Source organism: Etheostoma cragini, chromosome 4, assembly GCF_013103735.1.
Source record: "Etheostoma cragini isolate CJK2018 chromosome 4, CSU_Ecrag_1.0, whole genome shotgun sequence".
Classification (NCBI taxonomy): Eukaryota; Metazoa; Chordata; class Actinopteri; order Perciformes; family Percidae; genus Etheostoma; species Etheostoma cragini.
In genome coordinates this window covers 25,457,968-25,481,596 of record NC_048410.1, presented here as the reverse complement: position 1 = coordinate 25,481,596, position 23,629 = coordinate 25,457,968, and the positions used below count along the sequence as shown (strand labels likewise).

The 23,629-nt window shown below is 40.8% G+C and overlaps 1 protein-coding gene across 21 annotated transcripts in view; it reads right to left on the bottom strand.

The window, feature by feature from the left end:
- The window catches only part of plekha6 (pleckstrin homology domain containing, family A member 6), an 82,504-nt gene that overhangs the window by 35,205 nt on the left and 23,670 nt on the right, over nt 1-23,629 (bottom strand). For 17 of the 21 annotated variants that reach the window (XR_004656304.1, XM_034869139.1, XM_034869136.1 and 14 more), the window contains exons 2-6: nt 21,533-21,616; nt 18,284-18,398; nt 17,168-17,281; nt 16,639-16,711; nt 9,193-9,293 (exon numbers count right to left, since the gene is read on the bottom strand). Coding sequence is in view for 16 of the 21 variants with exons in the window: in XM_034869136.1 (XP_034725027.1) it covers nt 9,193-9,293; nt 16,639-16,711; nt 17,168-17,281; nt 18,284-18,398; nt 21,533-21,616 (487 nt within the window). In the remaining 5 variants the exon portion in view is untranslated. The other 4 variants (XM_034869146.1, XM_034869148.1, XM_034869147.1 and 1 more) reach the window with 3 other exon arrangements.

Below are 23,629 nucleotides of genomic sequence, written 5' to 3'. Positions count from 1 at the left end.
TGGTTTATGACCAAATAGCAGCAGAACTAGTGTCATTCCTAGCAGCATTCCTGTATTTAGTGCTAATTAGCAAATATGAACCTGCCGACAGGATAAACTAAAATGGTGAACATGGAAACCATAAGCATGTTACCATTGGCATCATGAGCATGCTAACATTCTGACATTAGCATTTAGCTTTGCAGCCACTAGTGTGGCTGCAGAGTCTTTCCTGTTGATGAGGGAAGAATCTTGAAATGATTGTGTAGCCTTTGGCCTGCTGAAAGCCACACCTGTGCCTCCTCCCTCAGAGACCGAGTCTGCAGAGGATTCACAATAGGTGCACTGTGACTTCCCAACCCGAGCGGCACACGCAAACATATCAAGTGGCTGACCTGCAATCATCCTGTGCTACATGTCTTAGGGTGACAAGATACAATGCGGACTAGAGTTGGATTATACAGCCAAAATGTTTCTTTTGTGTATGTGCATTCATTCATTTTTATTTTTCAAAGCTTTTTCCCTTGTGTTGAGGCACAGAAAAGCACTTTTTTTGTTTCAGTACATCCAACATAAAGGGTGATTTCATTTTCTCTTCGTACCGTATAGCCTGCATTATAATAAGTGACTACTTTATGTTTTAATGTTGCTCTCGCTCTCTCTCGCTTGCTTTCTCTCTCTCTCTCTCCCGCTCTCTCTCTCAAATTCAAAGAAGCTTAAAAGTTTCAATAACAACATTGTCAAAGCTTTAACATACTGTACGTCCAAATATTCAGAAAAACACAATACAATAATAAGATGATTATATTAATTATAAAAATCTATATGTATGGAAAATATGAAACACAAATATGAAAGCAAAAGAAGACAGACTCTCTCTCTCTCTCTCTCGTTTCTCTCTCTCTCGTGGAGAAACGCAGTGTTTACAGCCACCGACTGACAAAAGTAACGTACTATTCCTTTAATGATATACTTGTATAAATAGGCCCCATACACAACACTGTTGAATTCTAATGACATGCACTTTATTGTCTTCTTTATGTGATGCTGTCATCAAAAGCAATAATCAGCGGGGGAAGAGGAGCAGGCTCAGTGTCTCACTAGGAGGATCATTTTGGTTTATTACAGCTTGACTGGTTGTAAACAAGCCAAGAATTTAGCCAGATTATCTAAAGCCTGCAGCTTATAAATGTCAACAACGATCCCCCCCTGCACGGAGAAGTTGGGCTAATAGTTACAATAAGAGTTTGCGTAATGACCAGGCGTGTAAATCACACGTTTTATCACAATATGATAATAAATCAATTTTTTTGGACAACAATATGATAACTTCAAATATCACAAAGTCTATCACGATACTATTTCCATTCATTGCCAATCAGGGGCCTGCGATCGATATTAGATGACGTAGTTAATGTCTATTCAACACACTTAGATACATATGTATCAACTCACAAAAAGTTTGACTACATGAAATATAAATATACATATATTAAATATATGGGAATTTTGATACCGACCCGATACCGGATAAGCGGAAAAAGAGGGATGGATGGATGGGAATTTTAAAATAAAGGTGCCGATATGCTTCAATATTTTCGCTTTGCATTGATGATATTGGATAGTCAATGGTTGAGCAAATATATCAATCCAGATCGATGTATAGGTAAACTCCTAGTAATAGTTTAGCATCTGTTAAATTAAATCATCTGTGATCTGTTAAATTAAATCATCTGTTTTAATATGTTCGGCTAACCTGAGGGTTTGTTTGCAACCAGTCTGATCAGCTGACTTCTTTCAATGTTGCTATGTTTTCCAAAGCGTATCACTTTACTTGGTGAGACCAGTGTTAGTATTGGGATAAGAGCCAACACAGGAACAATACACTTGTAGTAGTTGTAATAAAGTGGAATAATCCAATAATGACACATGGAATCAGACATGCATAGCGGCAACATAGTTCTTAGCGACTGGACGAACAAATCAAAAGAGAAGCTTGTTACTTTGTTGCTACATCAGCCAAGACACAGACATGCTGCTGTGTGTTATCCGTGCTGTAACAACCCCTACAGTTATTCAATGTTGTCAATTCCATTTGCATTTGTGTACAGTGTGGACAGAAATGTATCTCCAAAGAAGGAAATTTCATTAAAAAAGTTAATACTGTATATTTAGACAAATAGCAGAGGGATCAGGGGCCACGGGCTGCTCTGTTTTTGACACTTGTGGGCTATTTTCAACTGACATTCATGGTAAACAGAAGTGGTTGGACAGGAATTATCAGACACCTTTGAAGGTGGCGTGTTGGAACAGGAGAAGCTAGAGTCAGAGCCTCGCCTCTCTGCTGCCCTGTGGGGCCTCGTGCAATACGACAAAACACGAGCAGCCTCCCTCGAGAGAAAACACACACTCAACTGGCCAGCATGCACTATAAGTCTCAACCACTCCTGTCACTCAACTAAATATAAAGCTGAATACCAGCAGTGGGAGAAGTATTTAGATCCTTTACTGCAGTCAAAGTACTAATAACACTGCATTGGAAATGTGACTTAAATAAAGGTATGTGAGTATCACCAGGAAAATGTACTTAAAGGATTAAAAGTAACAGTACTCAAAGTATAAAAATCCTTCTATTTTAGAAAGTGTAAAGGATCCAAACAGTTGTGTGTTTAATGGTCTTATCATGTCAGCTGGACTTCTACGCCTTTGTATTTTGGCTAGTTTCACGTGTTCAGTGTGCAAAAATCTTAAAGTTTTTATGTTAATATCAACTAAAGCTGTTAGATGGATGTAGTCGAAGTTGAAGCAGAAGTAGAAAGTGGCATGAAAAGAAGAGTTGGACGGCCGGATAGCTCAGTTGGTCGAGCGGCTTTCCATATAAAGAGGTTTACTCCTCGACGCAGGGTGCTCTGGTTCCACTCTGTCCTGCATGCGGCCCTTTGCTTCATTTCATTCCCCCTTCTTCTTCTTTCATATGTTCACCTGTCCTGTCAAAAATAAAAGCTGAAAATGCCCCAAAAATACCTTTAAAAAAATGAATAAGAAAAGAGTCAAGTAAAGTAGGCAAGTACCTCAACATGTGTTCTTAAGCATAGTCCTTGAGTAAATGTACTTAATTACGCTCCAGCACTAATGAATACAAGCAGGATTTTATTGTGACACCCTTACTCTCAACTGCAACCAGAACAACCCTCAGGATTTGCTCATGTGAGTTCATTCCACTACATTTTCCTTTTTAAGCGGAATTTTGAGACAAAAACAATCACCGGTCACGTACAAGTTTTTGTTTCAGTAGCAGAGCTAATCTGCGTCCATATTAACACGTCTGACAACACATGTCACATGACCATTCCAGACCTCACAATGAACATGCGGGTGTAAACAGGAAGCAGATTGTCTGAAATCATAGATGTAAATGTTGAAAATACAGAAAATACTTTGCTGAAAGGACTACAATGGTGAAAAGTAAGAGCAGAGGTGGAGTTGTTACTGGTACATATACTACCTAACTGAGAAGACTGACTGATGTGCGTTCTCATTTCCAAAACTCTTGCTTTGTGCCCGCCCGGACTACAACGCAACGTTTTGCAGCAAACCAATGGTGGCAGCAGTGTTTCCAAATGTCTCAGTTTTAGGAGATTGGAAACGCCGGAAGAATGTGAACGGGAGGCGTGAACTTTGCAAAGATAGATGTAGTAGTGTCTGTAACATCTTCAAAGAAGCTCACAGCTGCAGCACACCGGACATGTTGACATGTACAGTAGTGGAAGGTTGAGCCACATACAGGTCACAGAGTTTGTTTGCCGTTGTAGTAGTTTGTATATAGTGGTGCAGTACATTTTGACATGCTGTTTAGAAAATGACACAAACACACTTGAGCCTTGCTGAACTTTTGCCACATTGCAATGCAACGTCCTGTATCTGCCATTCATTTTGGATTACTTTAGAACGTGAGCGGAATGTCACAATGAAAGATAAAATAATTGCTGCTGGGAGTTTCCAGAGTTGTAAAATCAAATGAACTTGACCAAACTGGCTTGTGTTGTTTGAACATAGAGCTGTTTTCAGTCTGAACAGCCTTTAACACTTGAACATTTGGAATCAATGTCTGAGAACACAAGAGAGTATGGAATGAAAGTCCAAGAACATGGAACAATACCTGAGACTCTTCAACATCCCAACCACGACAAGGTGTTCACAATGTTGTGTTTCTATATCTCAGGGATTGTTTCTCCAACATTTTATTGTCAGCTCCCCTGGTACCTGTTACATTAGCCTGATTGCCCAGCAATGCTCTCACAGGTTGAAGTAGTTAACCAATGTGGGTTTTAATGAGGGACAGTTCTGATATTTTTGGACCGCGGCTGCCAAGGGACTGTGGTTTATCACAGAGATTCTCAAGCTCCTTCTGGCATGTGATCCTGTTTCAAGTCCCAAAATTCTCATGAACCCAACAAAAATATACATGTAATGTGAATCTGATTACTTGTATTTTACTTAAGTAGTCTATTCTTTAAAAAAAGAAACTGTACAGAGTTCCAAATTTAAAACCTCTCCCTCTATTTCTTATTATTAGTAGCATATTCAAAAAAGTAGCCTTTCGGGAATTGTACCAACATAGTTGAATGCACTAAGTCGCTTTTGATCAGTCAATTACATGTTAAATAAGAAAAGTAATAAATGAAGTAGTTCAATGTATACATGCCTCTATTTACCCCCCTGTTGTCCTTTATATTGTTTGTTTTTATATCAGAAATATAGGGTTTTATTTCAACTAAATTGCCCAAAAATAACATGGATGGGTCATTCAACGTTTTTCACAGCTCAAATTAAAGATCAGTTTGAGTTTCTTTCATTACATTTTGGGAGATCAAAATGATAGCATATTTCTCCTTGTTTATAATTTAGTGTTGGTGATGTACATACAAGTGGAAAACAAGCAGGGAAAAATTTAGAAAAAGCGTCAAAAACTGTGACAAAAAAGGGACAATCAGACAAACAAAACTACAAAAAAACGAATAAAAACATCGGTAAAACAACAACTGAAACTGAACAAAAAGTGACAAAAATGTCAAAAAAGTGCCAGAAACCTAGGAAAAATGCTAAGAAATGTTGAACTTATTACTTATTTTTTAGCTGGGAGGACAAGACAAGGGTTAAACACATCCATTAATGAATTTAAAGAAAAAGGACAAGGAATAAAAACTAGCCATAATGCAGTCATCGTGGACAGTCCCAACCAGAGAAAGAGAGAGCACATGGCACTCTATTGATACCAACAACAGACAGCCTCAGTGGAAAAGAGCAGCACTAAGAAGGCAAAGGGAGGAATACAAAGAGAAGAAAGGAAAAAAGAAGACGTGGCTGAGATATTCCACCAAACTACTACCCTTTTTCAGCATTAGAGAAGAAAAGAAATACAACCCAATGACTCATCAAAAAAAAGTTAAAACATAACCAATAAATGTGCCCCTGTCAAATCAGTGCGGCAGGCCGATGGTGTCATCAGCCTTGCAGACAGAAGTCAGAGTTAACAGCTAAACAAACAGCTGTGTTGAACTGCACCCAGAGAAGCACGCTCTGACAAGAGAGGGCCAAGTTCAGCTGAAGACATTCACAAAGACGTTGCAACATGACGGGATGGCCGTCAATAAAGGAGTCCTGTCCTGCTGTCTGAGAAACATCTCTGTTGGCCAGAATTTCACAATAGTTTGTATTGAATTGTGAAAGTGTCAAAACAAGTTATGCTCTGTAATGTTGTGTTAAAAACAAATATCTAATACCACACTAATTGTTTTTTGATATATTGTTTAACAGTTCCCACTTCCCACAAATATGAACTTTTGCAAACTATGTCTTGTGGAGCTGAAGAGCTGGAGTCAAGATGGGGTTAGTCTCAAATTTCCAGCTGTATCTCCACAGAGCTGGGGAGTAGGGTCGGGCTACACCACTTATACATTCTGGAATAAGACAGAAAAAATCTCTCTGAGTTGTTTGCATTTCTTTAAACCAATTACAATCCTCTTGGGCGGGACTAAGCTCCACACCCAGAGACGGTGGCTCTGCTGACTATTCTCAAGAAGGAACTTGTTCTTATGGAACATTTGCACCTCGCTAAAGAAATCTCCTCATCCAATATTAAATTACATTACCTGTTGACACAATCCAGTAACATGAGTTATTTTAATTAGCTGACTATTTGGGGAAACCTCATTACCAGTTTATCTCCGTGTGTACTTTGTCCATGGCAACATCGGTCCAAAAGTGTCACAGTTAGAGAGGAAAGGCCGTAAACATATTCTTAATAACAATATTCCCTGAAAAAAACAAGCAGGCCTGCCCTGTTGCACAATCACAATTTTACAAGTTGTTTGGTTTCTGAAGAGAACGGAGTTTTAGAACGGCAACACACAGAGAGCGTGGAAGGCGAGGGAGATCTGACCCGTCAGGCACTTATCCTGGAAATGTACTTCTGTTGATCCAGACCATGATGCAGTTAGTTTAGCTCAGCAGTAAGACTGGAAGCCCAGCAAAGGGCTAGTTCTGTCAAAGGTTTATCAAAAGTGTCCCTGAGTATGACGTTAATGACTTGTAAATGACTCATTAAGTGGATACAGGATGTGATTGCCACTGTTCCACTCTAAGCCCAACAAAATCAGTGTTAGCCTTAACACCACGTTTTCACAATGACTTGGACTCAAAGGCCTTGGGAACGCCTTTAATCCTTTCTTTGTGACATTTTTTGTCTTATCTCTATTTTAAATTTTCCTCCAATGTATTTCTGCTTTCAGTCTTCAGGATTATTTTTGTCTTTTAAGCCTGCTGTGTTTGCAACATTATTTTAAAAGTGTGCACTTGGTATTTGATCATTGTTAATATTAGTAATGTTAATATTACACCTTGGAGTGTGTCAATTTGAACTGCCAGGGTCATGGCAGGATGACTGGCACTGTACATGGAAATTGGACAGGAAACAGTACTGAATGTCCAGTCCACCATAACTAACCCTTGGCAAGCTTTCAAAGCCACACTAAGTATATTTGTACAGTCTGTCTCCACTACAGGTGTGTGTGTGTGTGTGTGTGTGTGTGTGTGTGTGTGTGTGTGTACACACACTGGGTACATGCACTGGACTTTGCACCAGACTTTGAACTGTCATGCAAAGGAATAGAACAACAAAAAGCACTAAATGTTCTGAAAAGTGAAGAAAACTGATAGTGACAAACAGGGACGGCCATAAAAAATAGGCCCAGAGATGAAGAGATAGAGATAGACAGAGTGTGTGCGTGAGTGTGCGTGTGTGTGTGCGTGAGTGTGTGTGTGTGTATGTGTGTGTGTGTGTCTGTGTGTTTCATGCTGATGCTGAAGGGGGAAACAAGGCTAACTTTCCAACTTATATAAAGCTTTGCTCAGCAGATTCACACTCGGCTAACCTACTTTACATCCTCCCTTGTCTCATCTTTATTCAGCTCTGACAAACAGCTCTGTCAGGTGCCGTGCTGCCGCCGTCATCAAGATCTGAGGAAACGCGTCACGAACCGCAATTACAAAAGTAATTGATTTTTATTACATCCCATTTATAGGACATGGGGAAGTGCCACTGTGTCTTCAGACTACCAGGGTGTAATAAACCGGTACATGGTCCTGTCAGTGCTGTCCGTCTTAGCGGCATTGATTCCAAGGGCATCATTTATTATTAAAATTGAATTACATTTTTGGTTTCGGAGCCAACCGTTGGGGTCAAATTTAACGTGGGCATGTTTTGGTTTCTTCAGCTTCAGCTTAATAATAACTGTTGCTTTTTTACCATTGAAAAAGCATAAATGTTCCTCTTATATGTAAAATAAGCTTGTAAACCATTTCAACTCTGCCTCTAGGTGAATGAGAATCAAGAATCGATAAGAACGACAGAAAGACTTGTTGTTTGAGTCATAGTTGTTCAAATCAAAACGACCCTATGCTGATGTCATGGCCGTAAGTTGTTTGTAAGTGGAAAGCCTTTTAGAGTCCATGTCAAGATAAAAATGTGCCCATTAGCCAATCACCCTCATCAGTCAAACTGATGCTCAATTACTCAAGCAACTCAACTTTGTTAGAGTAAAACATGTCCATGATGTGACTGCAGAACTGTGACATCCATTATGTTGGATAATATTGCACAGAGGGGGTTCTGGTGAATAGTTTATGAGAAATTAACAAAATGAGGGCTTAAATCATGTCACCGACGTAATATACATAACATTAACATTAAGCAAGAGTTTACCTTTTTTTTTTTAAAAGGACTAAGAATCTGATTAAACATCCAACCCCAAACTAGAAGTCATCACTCAATGTCACATCCCTAGCTGAAAAACACCAACATCAATCCTCTACTCTGATGAGACTGGGAGACTCCAGTTCCCCTGGCGCTCTTTAGCAGTCATAAATAACAGCATGTGACTCAGCCATGAAGCCAGTCAGCTTCTATCAATCAACTAGAACCAAACCAACACCCTCCACCAAGCCACAGCACTGCAACCAAAGAACAAGTTCATACATCAGTACACTGCTTATGCAAGAAGCAGTCCCATTGCACAAGGAGACGTCTTTAAGGGTTAGAGCGCTGTTCTGTGAGGAATACTTGTCACTCTGGAAACCTACAGCCAACAGCCTTTCAATGCCGCGGCCTTGGAACATTTCCTACACTCTGAAATAAGCCATATTGTTCCTACTAGGCCTGCACGATATGAAGAAAACATGCGATATCACTAGGATAAAAAAACAAAACAGATATTGAAGTGTGCTCGGTTCTTCTTTCAGTAATCTCCTAAAAAACAAACAGCTTGCTGCATTTGATAACAAATGAAAGGAAATCCTTTCTAACATTCTTTTATTAAACAAATTGTATTGAATTGACTATAAAGGCAGCACTAAAAATAAGAATGGCAGTTATATTATAAAGTGCAGTTCTCTTCTTTTACAACTAACACTAACTAAGTGCCTTTCAAGTTGTGGCTACTGTGCCAGTTGATATCGTGATGATGATAAGAAAACAAAATGTTGTGCAGCCCTAGTTCCTACAAGTTTTTGTTTTACAAATTTACAAACTTAACGCTTGTCTTGCACATTGCAAGTTATGCGCTCATTGTGTCCCGTTGCATCCCCCTGCATGAAATAAACAACAACACATAGAGCTCTCAGCACCCTCAGTGCCTCCATCAAGATGTTACTGACCTTAAAGGCAAACTTGCGGGTGATGTTATCCGAAGGCTCCACTCCTCCAATTCGGAAACTAAGCAGCGGCAAACTCCCTAACACTGTGTCCTCCTTCTCGTCTGCGAAGAAAGAAATGATAGTGTGAAAACCTCCTAGAAGAGAGAATCGGAGAGACACAGAATAACGATCCGAGGCATGGCTACACCTACTGTGTGAGAGAAATAACAATTACAGCCTGCGCCAATTCATCCAACCTGCAGGATAAAAAGACAGCAAAACAGAGGAGTGTTCAGCACAGTCCAAACATGAGGGTGGAATCCAAGCTGCCTTCCTCCCAGCACAATCTCTGCTCCCACGGTGACAGCTTCCTAGAATAGATATCCATTATGGTCTGAGGTCCCCTCTGATAAGCAGCGGTAATGGCTCACACGCTCTCACACACACACACACACACACACACACCAGGATCCAGCGACGATAAATAGAAGCACTGTAGAAGGGGAGCACCAGTGCTTACTAAATAATGAAAGGAGCCATGAAAATTTCAGCAGTTTGAAAAGGGATACACACCGCTCTCTCCGTGAACATCCTACCTTCTATTTCCTGAACGCAGCTCTGCACCGACACTCTCCCTGCTGTGCTGAGAGTGTGTGTGTGTGTTTATGTGTGTGGATGTGTGTGTGTGAGAGAGAAAAAGAGAGAGAGAACAAACAAGGGCAATGGAGCAGAGAGAGAGAGAGAGAGATCTGGGGAGGGGGAAGGGCTTGTGCAATCATACAATACCCTGAATCTGTGTGTGTGTGAGTGTGTATGTGTGTGTGTGTGTGTGCTCGTGCGTGAGCGGGAGATAATGATCAGCCCATGTGACTCAGTGTTGCAGGAATCTTGGCCCCCAGCCAACTGTATACCTGCTGCCAGACACAAACAAACACACATACACACACACACACACACAAAGGGACAGCAGGTGAATAGAAGAACTTCTTCCTCCCCTCCATCCCTGTCTCCCTCCACCACACATGTGAATGGTTTATTGATTGAAAAAAAAAACGCATATGAATCTATGATGTAGAATCTAACTGTATTTACAGCTCACCTATCCTTCTACCAGAGGTTATAGCCAACAGCGACACTGTCGATTTAGCGGTAACCCTACTGAATGGCAGAGATAATCAAAAGTCATTTAGTTGGAGTCCAAGGCTACAGACCCCAGAGTGTGGATGCAAGGTGTGAATGTTTTTAAACCAAAATGTAGCAATGTAAATATGGCCCAAGCCTTTGAGATAGAATCCACATATTTTTCATCCAGCGTTTCTTGTTTGGGCCGTGTTTTCTGAAGTTGTTGAAGCCAAAGCTTCTGATGAATTCTGCCGGTTCAGTCAACATGTTTGTTGTCCTTGCTCATGTGTGGCGGCGCACAGCAGATACGTCACGCGTTACGTGGTATGTACATAGGTCATAAGTTACGCATGGAGGAAAACATTTCCTAAAAATCAAGTTTGTTCACAAGCTCCGCATCTTGAGTCCGAGTCGAGTCAGACGTCTTTTGATGACGAGACTCAAGTCAAGTCGGAGGTCACTGTGTGTGCAACTCCAGCCCGGGCTTCTTGCATAGTCCTTAACACAGGCTCTGGCAAGCCAAGAGGCCATCCCTTTCAGGGCCCGGGCCACTGATCTGGGCCCTGCCAAGAAGGGGTGGAACAGGGTTCTGCTTGACTCAGACAGCAGGTTACCCCCGAAGTGGCAGCTCCCATGGCGTGAGAAGAAAGGCAGAATCGTCCAAAGCAGAGCCGGCCAAAACCAACTTCACCCCTCCCACCTGAACCCTTCGGAGACAGCATTGTGGTCTATTAAGTAGCTAGCTGAGCTAGCATTCTGTACAAATACGAAATATTCTAACAGCTGCTAGCATGGCTGTAGACTCTTAAACCATATTGGAATGGGATTAACAATACAAGGAGATGTGGGGAATAAAGTATTCCCTGTGCTCCTCCGTGGGGAAATCCAGGCTATGGTCTGTAATACGCAGGGACAATGAGCAGGACAAATCTACAAAAGAAAGTTGGGGAGGCGTGGAGCGAGAGACACAGACCTAAGAGACTGTGTGGGGCAATTTTAGTCATAATTCAGTTGCACAGACTCACAACAGCTAATGACATCATTCAAAATGTATCTATCTCTACTATGTCATGGGGTGGCACGTTATTGTTATTATACAGTATAAGTTAAGTATAGACTTTTGTGAGACAGACAAGAATATAACATACATGAAGACCATTTGTAATTCTTGGATTTTTTTACAAACAGGGTGGGCAACACAGAGGCTGAGAGGCACCAATGTGAGGCTTACATATGTCTAATTCTCCTTTTCAAAATATTGCTAATTTGGATAAAATTCTAAACATAGTTAAAACACGTTTTGGAAAATGAGAGATTATAAATTTACACTTAAACTGTTCAATGGCCTTTTGTTAATTTCTTTTTTTAATGAGCGTATTGATTATAGAGTATCATTGATATTGATAGTCTAGTCTAAGTGAAGAAATATCTGAAATATAAAACTTATTGGTCGAAACAGACACACTCACATAAACCCAAGCTGTGCTTCGGAGAAGTCAGAGATAAAACACCCGCACAACAAAAAACAGGGCTTTTTTTCCTCCCCTTGTGCCCATGTTTTGGCCCTCAGTCCTGGGTGGCATAGCAATTGCAGTGGTAAATTGCACTGTCACAAATTCCTCCCTCCCTTGCTTGCTCTCTGTCTCTCTAAGCCTTCGTTTCCAAAACACAGCTGGGCCAGACGGAGACAAGAGGAGGCTGGAACACAACAGACGTGTTCAGAATACAGAGAGAAGCCCCCAGCACAGAGAGCAATAAATTCAAAATAAGAAAGAAAAGAACGGCCAGGGGCACTTGTGGGCCATGTTTGTTATCAGAAGTTTGCAAAATCATCACAACCTAGAATATTTTGTTAAATTGTTACGTGATAGAAAGCCAAAGGAGACAAACAACTGTATGTCAAATATAGCAAGATGGATTAGTAGATAGAAATAATAGATAGATAGAGAGATGGATACATGGATACATGAATAGATAGATAGATAGATAGATAGATAGATAGATAGATAGAAAGATTACATAATTAGATTTTATTGCCATACAGAGTGAACAGATGAACAACATTTCAATCCCCTGACACTGCCTTAACTAAAAACAAAATAAGTATAAAAAAAGAAAATGCCAGAGTTTAGTTTTACATTAAAATCTGACACTGAAAAAGGAGTTTGACAGCAGCATAGGTGTTATCGTTATTGTGACTTTTGGTAGCGGTTGGACTGTTATCACAGTTTGTTTTCTGTGAACATCTTCTGCTGCGCCCTGCACAAGGTTAGTCAAGGCTGCAATCAGCTCCGAGGTACAGGACAACACACCACTGAGACATGAGCCCCACAGTACTGGAAACTTACTGGAGCACTAGAAAAAGACAAGTCCCCAGGAAACCCGCGGAATACAAAGCACTGTGATTTGGATACAGATCAACTAAGAAAATAATTCAATTCATTCGTTTTCTTTTAAATTGTATTGTTTTCAGCAAAGATGAGTAATTTAACTACAACACTTGAATTCTGAAATGTTTCTTAAGGTGCATTTATTATTTAAAAAAAACCTAATGAGCTAGTTATGGAAAAACAAATGTTGCATTTACCAAATCATTGCTGTTCAATCTCTCCATTTTAAAAGAAATCTGCAAAAAGCAGCGAGGAGATTCCCCAGCTCACCGAACTTCAACCACCCCCCCCCCCAACTCGACTTGATTTCCTGTCCATAAATATTACAAACCGGATTGGTGACAAAGCGCAGCCCTGGCGGAGGCCAACCCTCACCTGGAACGAGTCTGGCTTACTGCTGAGAACCTGGACACAGCTCTCGCTTTGGTCACACAGAGATTGGATGGCCCTTGCCGTTGTTCCATGACGGAATCCGCATTGTTCCTCTTCAATCCGAGGTTCAACTATCGGCCAAACCCTCCTTTCCAGCACCTTGGAGTAAACTTTACCAGGGAGGCTGAGAAGTGTCATACCGCTGTAATTGGCACACACCCTCTGGTCCCACTTTTTTAAGAGGGGAACCACCACCCTGGTCTGCCACTCCTTAAATACTGTTCCAGACTTCCACGCAATGTTGAAGAGGTGTGTCAACCAAGACAGCCCCTCCACACCCGGAACTTTCAGCATTTCTGGACGGATCTCATTAATCTCTGGGTCTTTGCCACTGTGGAGTTGTTCAACTACCTCAGTGACTTCCACCAGGGAAATTGACAACAATCCCTCAAAAAGTGCTAGGGTCAAAGTAATCTGCCAGTGAGTTGAGAACGAGATCCCTGATAACTGCGTACCCTTCTCACTCATGGTAGTAACTTTATAACAACAACAATTAATACCAACAACTGACTTTTTTTAACAGGATAAAACACCACATTAATATTTTTTTCAAATTTAAACTGCAGACGGGCATGCTGGGAAACATTATAGCTGCTAGCTAGCCAGGTAGCAGAACAGTCTGTTGAGCTGGGAGAGGCTCCGGTCGCTACGGCACATTCAAGAACAGAGAAGAAAGTTAGAGGATGAAGAAAGACCGGAGGTACACCAGAACGACGTCTGCTCAAGTCTGTTTTGTCTCTACAAAAATCAGATATAATTTAGCCACTGTTGTTACTTGGTTGCGCTAACAGCGGTGCTAAGACATGTAAATGTAAATGTGCTGTATTTATATAGCGCTTTCCCAGTCTTAACAACTGCTCAAAGCGCTTTTACATCTACAGGAGACATTCACCTTTAACACACATTCATACACTGTGGCCGGGGCTGCCGTACAAGGTGCCACCTGCTCATCAGATAAACATTCACACACATTCACACTCCGATGCGCAGCACGGGGGCAACTCGGGGTTCAGTGTCTTGCCCAAGGACACTTCGACAATGACTGCAGGGGCGGGGATCGAACCACCAATCTTCTGATTGTCAGGCAACCGCTCTACCACTGAGCCACAGCCGCCCAGCTGTGACAAGTCACTTCAAGCATGCAGCGGAACATCATTATGAACGCAATAACAATCAGCCTACGGTCCTACAGACCGCTGAGGAAGACAGGAGAAAGACAGGTTCAGAGCAATGATTAAGACACTGAAAAATCATTTTCAATGCATGACTTACAACTGTAACAGTATTTTTACAGTGTGCCATGGGTACTTTTACTTAAGTAAAGGATCTGAATACTTCTTCCACCGCTGATTTCCAGAGACTGCAGCCCCCCCCCCCCCATTACCATGGTGATGTGCTCTGCTGAAATGAGAGCAGAGCCAGACTGCAGCCCAGTTAGCTCAGTGACCCATTCATCTGCATGTGAGAAATGATGCACACACACACTTTCTCTTTTACGAATACTGAATATGATTGGAAGATGTTTCCAATATTTTTTAAGCTCTGGCCCAAATAAAAGACAATCCTGATTATAAGACAACCCCCTCTTGTTCATGACTTATTGAAGGAAAAACAGCTTTTGATGTTCAGATGTGAAAATATTAAAACTTGTCACATTAGTCACATTTGTTAATCTACAATTTATGGACTTCTGGAATAATGTAAGTGAAAAATGAAACAAACTGTACTCTGTTGGTAGGACTAGGACTGGGCATTAAATCAATATTATATCAATATCAATTAGACAAGTGTCTTTTGATTGTAATTGTAGATATCTGTGTTGTCTTTTCCTGGTTTTAAAGGCTGCTTTAAAGTAACATGATGTCATTTTCATAGATGTTCTAGCTGTTCTATTGTCAGCTTTTACCCACTTAGTCATTATACAAATGAAGAAAAAGTAGTGTCTGCAGATGTTCTGCCAGATGTTACCCAGCTTCAGCAGCGTGCCCACACAGACACATGGTTAGAAATAGGTGTATGCATATGATCCACCTCCCTTCTGTCAGAGCATAATTTATAATAATTTAATAATTTATACTGTTTATTGATCCCCAGTGGGGAAGTTACAATTTACACTCTGTTTTGTTACAACACACAGGCCTGAAATACACAAACACACACACACACACACACACACACACACACAAACGCTCAGGTTCTATTTATGGACAAATGGAGAGCTGTCAGAGGAAGTGGGCTGCCCTGAGCGGTGCCTTGCTCAAGAGCACCTGGCAGTGCCCAGGAGGTAAAGTGGAATTTCTCCAGCTACCAATCCACACTCCGTACTTTGGTCCATACGGGGATTTAAACCAACAAGTATTAGGGCTGAATGTTAAAATTGCACCTGAAATATGCAAATAATGTAAAATAAATACAAATGTAAAAAAAGAAATAGGTGTATGTGTCCCAAGTAGCACTCTAGACAGCAAAACATAAACTCTGTGCTTCTGTTTACAAGAATTGCATCGGAGTCTGGTTGGACAAAAAAAACTGAATGCCTGTCCCGTACTCTGAGTCACTATGTCCCCTCCCATGCTCTGGTTCAAGGGATAATCACTGTCGCTGCCAGGTGGCCCTCTATTTGGCTCCATCTGCTGTTGTGAATGAGTATAGTGATACCCCAAATGTAAGACGACCCCACTTTTTGTGACGCATTTTGAGGGGAGAAAAAAAAAGTATTTTATATTCGGTAGTTTATTCATTAGTTTATGACTCTGAGAACAAAGGGAGAGCCATTAACATCACATAATATTTCAGAAATGTAAAGTTAGGCACAAACAAAACTTCTAACCTAACTGTCCACAATGTGGCCACAGTGAGTGCAGAAACTATGCATTTCTACAATGCCCTGATTATCCATAAGGGCAAGTGGGCCAGTGCCCAGGGTCACCAACCATTCACCACCAGTGGGGGCAACATGAAAATAATTTTTTCACAAATTGTTATATTATTGACTTGAAATTGTTGAAAGACAGATACAATACTTGTTTATAAACACTAATTTGACAATAATATAAATAAATCAAGATTACATGACCACTATCACTCCCCTCTCAACTCTGTCAGAGTTGAGTTAGTCCACAAGCACATGCAAATGTATGGGGGGGGGGGCTTTTAGGTATATCGCTCAGGGGCACCCCATTGTCTTAACACGGGCCTGGTTTCTACTGTTTCTAATCTTTAACACATCAATGTTTGTTGTTACAGGGGTGGTGTGATAAATGACCACAATAATAATCTGCAGATTATTATCAATTTTTTGAGTTTTTATTTGTGATCCAGATTGAAAATCTGTGGAATTTAGCAGACCGTTGTTTCCGCTTGTGGTGGAGATGCGTCACCATTTCAGTTTAATATGAGTTAAAAAAAAAAAAATCTGCCAAAGAATTTGTCCAATTCCGTGTGGCCCTGCTCATCACAAACGGTATAAAGTTAAAACCATAGAAGCAGATATCCGAGCTGGAGCAGAGAGTGAAACACAAACCTTTGTAGTAGAAGAGACATCTGTCAGCCAGGACGAACCACCTCTTGTTCCACTGCTTCACTCCACTGCTGGCCTGTGGGAACACACGTTGCATACTTATTCATCAGATAGCTCAGACTAAAGCTGCCCCGCTGTCAGCTGCAAGGCCGAGGAAAGTCTCGCAGGGCTCATAGTAGACCCTAGCTTGACATGCAATCTAATTAGGAATGACTGTTATAGTAATTAATAAAGTTGTCTGTACTCAGGATGTTCAAGATGAGGAAAGTATGCAAATACATGCTTGAATACCTGATCAAGGTCTAAGACTGAAACTTTCTAAATAAATTATTGCTTCCATAATGGTCAGTGTGGGGACTCTTATACAACGCTATGACATCATTGGGGTGATTATCTTAGACCTAACACAGCTCCCCCAGAGCAAGAGAAGTCATCAGAGGACCACGGACTGAGTAGGACTAAACATGACCAGGGGGCTGATGTAAAACCAGGGGAGTCACAGTAATATGGGAGGAGAGAAAACAGCTTTGACCTGCTTGTAAAGCCATCCCTGTTTGCTGACTGGGGCTTTGGGATTCCTGCGCATAGAGTTGGAGCGCTTCCCAAACGTGGCTGTTCTGGGAGCACCTCTGGGAGTACGAGATGTCTGCAGGGACGGAGGGAAAGACAGATACATTACAATTTACATCGCATTACATTTAGCAGACACTCTTATCCAAAGAGACTTCCACCAAGAGCATTCAACCATAAAGTTACAAGCTCAAAAGAGCAAGAATCGAGTACATGTACAAAGTTCTAAGTTCTTCTAAGTTAAAGGGAAGAAAGATAGACAGAGAGACAGAGAGACACACAGACAGAGAGACACACAGAGACAAACAGAGAGACAGACAGAGACAGAGAGACAGAGAGACAGACCAACAGAGAGGCAGACAGACAGACAGACAGACAGAAATAAAGGATAAAGAGGGTTTATACATTGGTTATGCATTTATTAAATGGTATTTATTCCCACTGTAATTCCCACTGTAATAGTGAAGTACAGAGGAGCGTCAGACAGTTTATGTTTTCATTCTTAAAGTGAACTTCCACATACATGATAAAGGGAAATGTGTGTCGGCGTGTGTCCATCCGCTGGTTATAGGCAGATCAGTCAGACCATTGCCAATTAAATTGAATCATTTTCTCAAATAACATGAGGTCAACGAGGGACATGAGGACAACAAAGGATGTGAGGGAAAGTTTGGTTAGTAATCCAAGAGCCTTCAGGCAACAAACGCAAGTGTGATCACATAACTTCCTAGGACTGATGAAACTAAAGGCAGTGCACAGTTAATATACTGACAATGGCGATTTCTTTTCTTTTTCAAATTTTTGGAATTAAGGATTGATACCTAACCTTAAATTTTGCATCAAACCTTCACAGATCGCTTTGAAATAAAATTACAACCTGGCTTGTTGTTCTTTTTGAGCGGAGCTGTTCAGATACGCAAAAAGAATTTCGGTGTAAACTGAAAGTTTGTATCATATGTTTGCGCATGCCTGCATGCGTCAAGTGTGTGTGTGTGTGTGTGTGTGTTTGTGTGTGTGTGTGTGTGTGTGTGTGTGTGTGTGTGTGTGTGTGTGTGTGTGTGTGTGTGTGTGCACTCACCCGGGTGTAAGACTGGCCTTCTGGGGACAGGTCTGACACCATATTTGCACTTTTGGAGTGAGTGATCTTCTCAGCATTAGTGTTCACCTTCCCATTCATATCCAAATCACAGTGCCTGGACAGAGGAGCAAGGACATACACGGCTGTTAGTACATTTGTACTAATCCTTGTAGTCTTGTTGCCTGCCAAGAGAAGTGTGTGTTATTGCCAGAACACCTGCTGTGCAAAATATCTGATCCCAACTGATTTGTCTAGGTCTAATCTGCTCAAGTCTACCACACTGCAGACTTTTCAGCAGTGTAAAGACCAATATTTACATCTGCATCTAGTGGTGGTATGAATAATGAGTCTAGACTGTTAGATGCAAAGGTGTTATGCTGCCTTTGCTTTGTTACAGTTTTTGTTACCATGTAGAGTGTAGAGTATATATATTGATTGAGATTGTTGATGAAAAGCTTAAACTATGTGTAACAATATATAATAATATTGAGGAGGTGACACATTGTGATATAGAATCGTTGACAAAATAATCGTAATTGAATCATGAGACCAGTGAAGATTCACACCCTTACACGCAGAAATAAATACAAAGGTGCAGTTTAAATGTAACTTAAAGCTACAGTGTGTAAGAATTTCTCCCATATAGCCGTGAAATTGTATATCACAAGCAACTGAGTATTACTTTTTAGACCCTAGCATTCTGATCTGTTTTAAACTCTTACGTATTACCTAGGTACTGTCAGGGCACACCCTCATGCTCTGTTTCTGACTGGCTAGTAGTCCTTACCTAGGTACTGTCAGGGCACACCCTCATGCTCTGCTTCTGACTGGCTAGTAGTCCTTACCTAGGTACTGTCAGGGCACACCCTCATGCTCTGCTTCTGACTGGCTAGTAGTCCTTACCTAGGTACTGTCAGGGCATGCCCTCATACTCTGCTTCTGACTGGCAAGTAGTCCTTACTTAGCTACTGAGCACGTGCGACTCCCAACAAAGATTGAACAGAAGGGATATGTCTCACTCTGTAGCTAAAACAGAGAGCTCAAAAACAGGGTAAGAAGATGAGCTATTCTGGTACAACCTCTAAATACAATTATGAACCTGAAAATGAGCATAATATCAGGTATTTAACAGAAGTTTATGCATTTACTCGTTATTTTTGGACAACTTGATAAACAAAAGATGATTGTTTCTACGGTACTGCTGACGGAAACTAGGCCTACATCATATTAATTTAAAGTAAAAAAGACGGAAAGCAGAAAATACAGAAAATGCAGAAAATGTAATGTTTTTCTTTACAAATCAAATAAATGTTTGACTGATTGACATGTGATGTGCATTATTTGTAGAAAACAATTAGTTTTTAGAAATGTTGTATGATATATTGTCTCTAGCTTTAGTGCGTAACTTCTTTTACATTAATTAGTGTCGGTTACATTTAAGCCATCACAAAACGGTTGGCACAAAGCTAATTAAAAAGTGCTCTAAGCAATGCCACGCGTGTTTTACAATTCAACATTTTTTTTCACATACAGCAATCATCTCCTCACTATCTGCTAGCTGCTTGTCCCCTGGACACACTGTAAAAAACATCTCCTCACTACCTGCTAGCTGCCTGTCCCCTGGACAAACTGTAAAAACATCTCCTCACTACCGGCTAGCTGCCTGTCCCGTTAACACACGGTAAAAAACAGCTCCTCACTATCTGCTAGTTGCCTGTCCCCTTAACACACTGTAAAAAACAACTCCTAACTACCTGCTAGCTGCCTGTCCCCTGAACACAATGTAAAAATCAGCTCCTCACTACCGGCTAGCTGCCTGTCCCCAGAACACACTTTAAAAAAACATCTCCTCACTATCTGCTAGCTGCTTGTCCCCTGGACACACTGTAAAAAACATATCCTTACTACCTGCTAGCTGCTTGTCCCCTAAACACACTGTAAAAAACATCTCCTCATTACCTGCTAGCTGCCTGTCCCCTGAACACACTGTAAAAAACATCTCCTCCCTACCTGCTAGCTGCACGTCCCCTGAACACACTGTAAAAAACACGGTCTCTGACAGACCAGGGTCTACAAACAGCAACAAAGACCAACTCCGCCAAACTGCACCATGAAGCATACACAAACGGTGTTCCGTAAGGGAGGGACAGGGGATGAGATGAGGAGGAGGTAGGGGCGAGTAGTCTCAGTTATGTTTGAAAATGCTTGAACGTCAACAACAAGTAACGTCACCCATCACTGCATAGAGCACCTTTAAGGCTATCAGCTCCATCAGCTCCAACTATCTATGTTCCTCTTCCTCTTCTGCAGAGTCGATCACGTTTTTTTAATCCTATGTGTCCTCCTCGGCTGTATCGAGGAGGGGGGTATTATGTGGATGCGATGACAGGGTTGTTGTCATTACTTAGAATTACTCATGGGGGAGACAGAAACTACCTCATAGCTTTAAGGGCTTGTTACCATAAGTGATTACCAATTTTGTCTTTTTCTCTTTTCCTGCTAACAAACAGTAATCCATAAATGTGCTGTTGGGGAGTATGTATGTTAAGGGGGATATAGTATTTTCAAATCTGAATCGCTATTTGAAAAAAGTGCGATTAGCTAATCGTGAAGAATGTGCAATATTTAGTTGAATGTTTGGTGTAGCATTTGTTTTTTTTCCATTCCTCTTTTTATTATTGTATTTACAGTTTTTTTATAAGTTACATGCTGGCATAATGTAACATATCACAGATTGTTTACAGAAATATCCTATTGTCAGTGTATTTTTATATTTTTTTAACTTTGTTGATATGATATTAGAAGGTGCAATATTTAGATGCTGCTGTTTAACTGAGGCAGATTAGACATCTCAGTTTAGAGGAAAGTACTAATATGTTATTATTGGAATAGTTTTTTATGATTACTTTAGCTTTCATGATATATGCTCTTTGTTTTACTGCTCATTGTTCATGCTTATTGAAAGAAAACACTCATATCGATGTTCTCATCCTTGCATAAGAATAAAGAGCGGTTTTGATGATGTTTCATGTTATAATGCTCCATGACATGTTTTATCTGTTACACAGTAGATAATGAATTTAGGCAGCAAAAAAAGGAACAAAAAAATACACAAATCCAATTGTAATTGTAATTTCTGGCAGAAAAAAGTCACACATGTTTGGCCCTAATGAAATGATTTGCAGATGTGTGCCAATGTGGCTGACTAAACATATTACTGCTGGTAAATTGCGTTTATAGGTTACTTACTGAAGATAGGAGTGTATGGTTGCAGGCTCTTCCAGCTGGATCGGGCTCACTGCTGGTCCAGCTGGTCTACTGGGGTCATGTTGACTGGAAAAAGACACATGAAGCACACATAGGACATAGATCAACACACTATATCAAAGATGGCATTCCGGAATGTCAAATCTCTCCATTGTTCAATTGGGATGTTCAACAGATAATCCTGGCTGAAAAATAATAACACTTTTATTAAAATCTTAGTCTTATTTTGACAGTTTCTTCAATTCAATTTCAATTCCATTTTATTCATAGTATCATATCAAAACAAGAGTTATCTCACGACACTTTACAGAGAGAGTAGACCATACTCTGTACATTCTTCCATCATTTCTATCACTTGATGCAGTAGGAATTCTGGAGTTTGACCCAAATGTTAGCAATTAACTTGGTGGATTCATTGATCCTATTACTCATATGAATAAAGGACATTTGTGTGGTGTGTTTGTGGATTTTTTTGGCATGCGGCCACATTATTGACTTGAAACTCTGAGGATAAACATAAAGTATGTTTATAGTGGCAACCAGAGTCCAAGTGTTTTCTTTTTGCAAAAACATTACAAAATACTTTATGATTCATCGTCATGTCATCCAATACAGAACATTAACATTATCATCCAAAAATGTCCTCATTTTGTGATGAGAAAAGTATTCCTGAGTTGTCTTTCTATTTTTGTCTTAATTTGTTGAGGTGAAGGTGACAAGTAAAACATGGCAAACTCTCCATGATACCCCCAGTCACTGATGACATCACACAGTCAGCTGAGGAATCAGCTGATCAGAGCACAGCGGCACTGCAGCTGTCTGCCTGCATAAGCTCATTCCTCACATAATTTACTTCACAGTATTCAGAATCCTCAGCTACTTCAGGGCTTCAAACTCACTTGCTGCTGTTCTGGATCCTAGAACACTCTGAGTGTGTGTGTTTATATGTGGGTATTTGTGTGTGTGGCATCTGGCCTAGTAGCTGCATAAGAGTATCTGTGCGGCTTCCTTTCACATATTGTATGTTCTTAAATGTGTGTGTGTGTGTGGGTGTGCGAATTACTTTAGAGCTACCCAATGAAACAAGATCCGGTCTGCATGTGTTAAGCCTCTGTTGAATTTTAAAAACAGGCCTTTTGTTTACTGCCGGTGGCAATATTGTTTCAGATAAAGATAGTCATAACATCATAGTCACTGATATGAACTGAATCACTGAGTCATTGAAACATAATAACAACAGGATAAACAGTGTGTGTAAAATCCAATCCAAAGTCAGTTTCCATCACAGGCCTTGTCCTCACCATTGTCAATGGCAACAATCACCGTCTAGACGCACTCTTTACACTGCTGCCATCTGGCTGCAGATACAGACCTTGAGGGGTGGTAGGACTTGCTTTGGAAGAGGTTTAGGGCCTTCTGCCATAGCACTGCTGGAGAAACCACCTGGCTGATCTTATAGAGATCTGGTGTCATTGTTGTAAATATGCTCGTTTCTACGTGTTTTTTTTAAATCTGTTGATGTATTTGTTTGTGTACAGTATATTGCCATGTGCATCAACCAGACTGTGAAAACAAATTTCCTATCCATCCATCCATCCATGTGGCCTGAGGGCCTGGTGTGTTTCTTACTGACCTCAACAGGTAGAACAGGCTGTTACGATGTTCTCGATGATGCAGGAGTATTTCAGAGGATATTCTGAATTTTGTGAGGTGTGTGAGGTGAAAGAGTTTCTCTTTTGCCTTTCTCACCACTGAGTCAGTATGCAGCACCCAGGTCAAACCCTCGGCGTGGACACCAAGATTCTTATAGCTGTCCACCCTCTCCACAGAGGACATGTTATTATTAATGGGTGTAGTTCCTTCCCTACTTCTTCTCATAGTCCACTATCATCTCTTTACTCTTGCTGTCATTCATGATTAGGTGGACAGGTCCTCTACTTCTTTCACTTAGGCCTTTTTGTTGTTGTCTGTGATCAGACTCAGCTGTGTAGTCAGCTAACTTTACTATGAGGGGCCGTTAGGGACTTTACTCAGAATTACCTCTCACGAACACATGTGAAATGCTCTTACATACACTAC